The sequence below is a fragment of the Echiichthys vipera genome (assembly GCF_963691815.1).
Source record: "Echiichthys vipera genome assembly, chromosome: 8".
Lineage (NCBI taxonomy): Eukaryota > Metazoa > Chordata > Actinopteri > Perciformes > Trachinidae > Echiichthys > Echiichthys vipera.
This window is the reverse complement of record NC_139833.1, coordinates 580,442-582,941: the sequence shown is the minus strand read 5'-3', so window position 1 is coordinate 582,941 and position 2,500 is coordinate 580,442. Positions and strand designations below refer to the sequence as shown.

General features: G+C 56.4%; 1 protein-coding gene across 1 annotated transcript in view; it reads left to right on the top strand.

The window, feature by feature from the left end:
* Nucleotides 1–2,500, top strand: part of iqgap3 (IQ motif containing GTPase activating protein 3) — a gene marked incomplete at its 3' end in the record, with an annotated part of 34,605 nt that overhangs the window by 5,822 nt on the left and 26,283 nt on the right. Inside the window, exons 6-8 of the mRNA XM_083918348.1 lie at nucleotides 600–667; nucleotides 1,506–1,619; nucleotides 1,704–1,882. Of these exons, the coding sequence (XP_083774474.1) occupies nucleotides 600–667; nucleotides 1,506–1,619; nucleotides 1,704–1,882 (361 nt within the window). The remainder of the gene's footprint in view (nucleotides 1–599; nucleotides 668–1,505; nucleotides 1,620–1,703; nucleotides 1,883–2,500) is intronic.

Below are 2,500 nucleotides of genomic sequence, written 5' to 3'. Positions count from 1 at the left end.
AACCTGTCTGTCTGTCTGTAACCTGTCTGTCTGTCTGACTGACAACCTGTCTGTCTGTCTGACTGACAACAACCTGTCTGTCTGTAACCTGTCTGTCTGTCTGTAACCTGTCTGTCTGTCTGTAACCTGTCTGTCTGTAACCTGTCTGTCTGTCTGTAACCTGTCTGTCTGTCTGACAACAACCTGTCTGTCTGTCTGTAACCTGTCTGTCTGTCTGACAACAACCTGTCTGTCTGTCTGTAACCTGTCTGTCTGTCTGACAACAACCTGTCTGTCTGTAACCTGTCTGTCTGTCTGTAACCTGTCTGTCTGTCTGTAACCTGTCTGTCTGTAACCTGTCTGTCTGTCTGTCTGCAGCCTGTCTGTCTGTCACCTGTCTGTCTGTCTGTAACCTGTCTGTCTGTCTGTAACCTGTCTGTCTGTCTGTCTGCAGCCTGTCTGTCTGTCACCTGTCTGTCTGTCTGTAACATGTCTGTAACCTGTCTGTCTGTCTGTAACATGTCTGTAACCTGTCTGTCTGTCTGTAACATGTCTGTCTGTCACCTGTCTGTCTGTAACATGTCTGTCTGTCTGTAACCTGTCTGTCTGTCTGTCTGCAGCCTGTACCTGTACAGACTGGGTCTGGCTCCACAGATTCAAGACCTCTACGGAAAAGTCAAGTTCACAGGTGAGAGACAGACTCTGGTCCTGGATCAGGTCTCAGGGGCAGCAGCTCCAGCCTCTGATCCAGACACACACACACACACACACACACACACACACACACACACACCACCCGCAGGCGTAAGGAGGCCACCCTCTGGTCCACCGGGGTGAACTCCAACACCGCGGCGCTCAGCCGGGGGTTTGAGAGTCTCCCCACACCCGCCCGGCCCCTCACACCCTGGGCCCCTCCAGAGAAGACCAGGGTCCAGCCCCTATCCAGGAGCACGGGTCCAGATCCAGACTGTGTGTGGAGGTGAGCCCCCCCAGATCTAACTGGGAGCTCCACCTCCCTCACAAGCTCCGGCTCCTTCCCCCACAGAGAGGAGACGCTCCACGTCCCCAGAGCCTCTGCTGCCCGGGTCTGGACCCTCCAGGCCCCTCACCCTCACTGCCCCCCGTGCAGCAGCGCCCCGACCCCAGAGGCTCCTCCTGTGAGTGGTGGACCCACTGGATGGAGAGGAGGGAGGGGCCCGGCCGGGCTCCGTGGCAAACCTGGACTTCTGCCAGGCAGGGTCTCTTTGGAGACAGACGGATGTTTATAAGTGTGTGTCTGTTTGTGTGTGTGTGTGTGTGTGTGTGTGTGTGTGTGTGTGTGTGTGTGTGTGTGTGTGTGTGTGTGTGTGTGTGTGTGTGTGTGTGTGTGTGTGTGTGTGTGTGTGTGTGTGTGTGTGTGTGTGTGTGTGTGTGTGTGTGTGTGTGTGTGTGTGTGTGTGTGTGTGTGTGTGTGTGTGTGTGTGTGTGTGTGTGTGTGTGTGTGTGTGTGTGTGTGTGTGTGTGTGTGTGTGTGTGTGTGTGTATAGAGGAGGAGATCAACCACATGAAGTCAGAGTTGGATAAATACGGGATCCAGATGCCGGCGTTCAACAAGATCGGAGGGATTCTGGCCAACGAGCTGTCAGTGGACGAGGCTGCAGGTAAAGAGAGGAGCTGATTGGCTGTGAGCTCACACCATGGAGGAGCGGAGGACGTGCTGACCCTGCCCCTCTTTTTCCCATCAGGCCATGCGGCTGTGATTGCCATTAACGAGGCGGTGGACAGAGGGGAGGTGCGGGTGACGGCGGCGGCTCTGAGGAACCCCAACGCCCAGCTGAGCGAGCTGCAGGAGGAGCTGACGGACGTCTACCAGGAGATGCTGCTGCAGGCCAAGACACGCAAGGGCCAGAGGGCAGCCAATAGGGTGAGAGTGAGAGAGAGAGAGCAGCCAATAGGGTGAGAGCGTGAGAGAGAGGGCAGCCAATAGGGTGAGAGTGAGAGAGAGAGAGCAGCCAATAGGGTGAGAGCGTGAGAGAGAGGGCAGCCAATAGGGTGAGAGTGTGAGAGAGAGGGCAGCCAATAGGGTGAGAGTGTGAGAGAGAGGGCAGCCAATAGGGTGAGAGTGTGAGAGAGGGGGCAGCCAATAGGGTGAGAGTGTGAGAGAGGGGGCAGCCAATAGGGTGAGAGCGTGAGAGAGAGGGCAGCCAATAGGGTGAGAGCGTGAGAGAGAGGGCAGCCAATAGGGTGAGAGTGTGAGAGAGGGGGCAGCCAATAGGGTGAGAGTGTGAGAGAGGGGGCAGCCAATAGGATGAGAGCGTGAGAGAGAGGGCAGCCAATAGGGTGAGAGTGTGAGAGAGGGGGCAGCCAATAGGGTGAGAGCGTGAGAGAGAGGGCAGCCAATAGGGTGAGAGTGTGAGAGAGAGGGCAGCCAATAGGGTGAGAGTGTGAGAGAGAGAGGGCAGCCAATAGGGTGAGAGCGTGAGAGAGAGGGCAGCCAATAGGGTGAGAGTGTGAGAGAGAGGGCAGCCAATAGGGTGAGAGC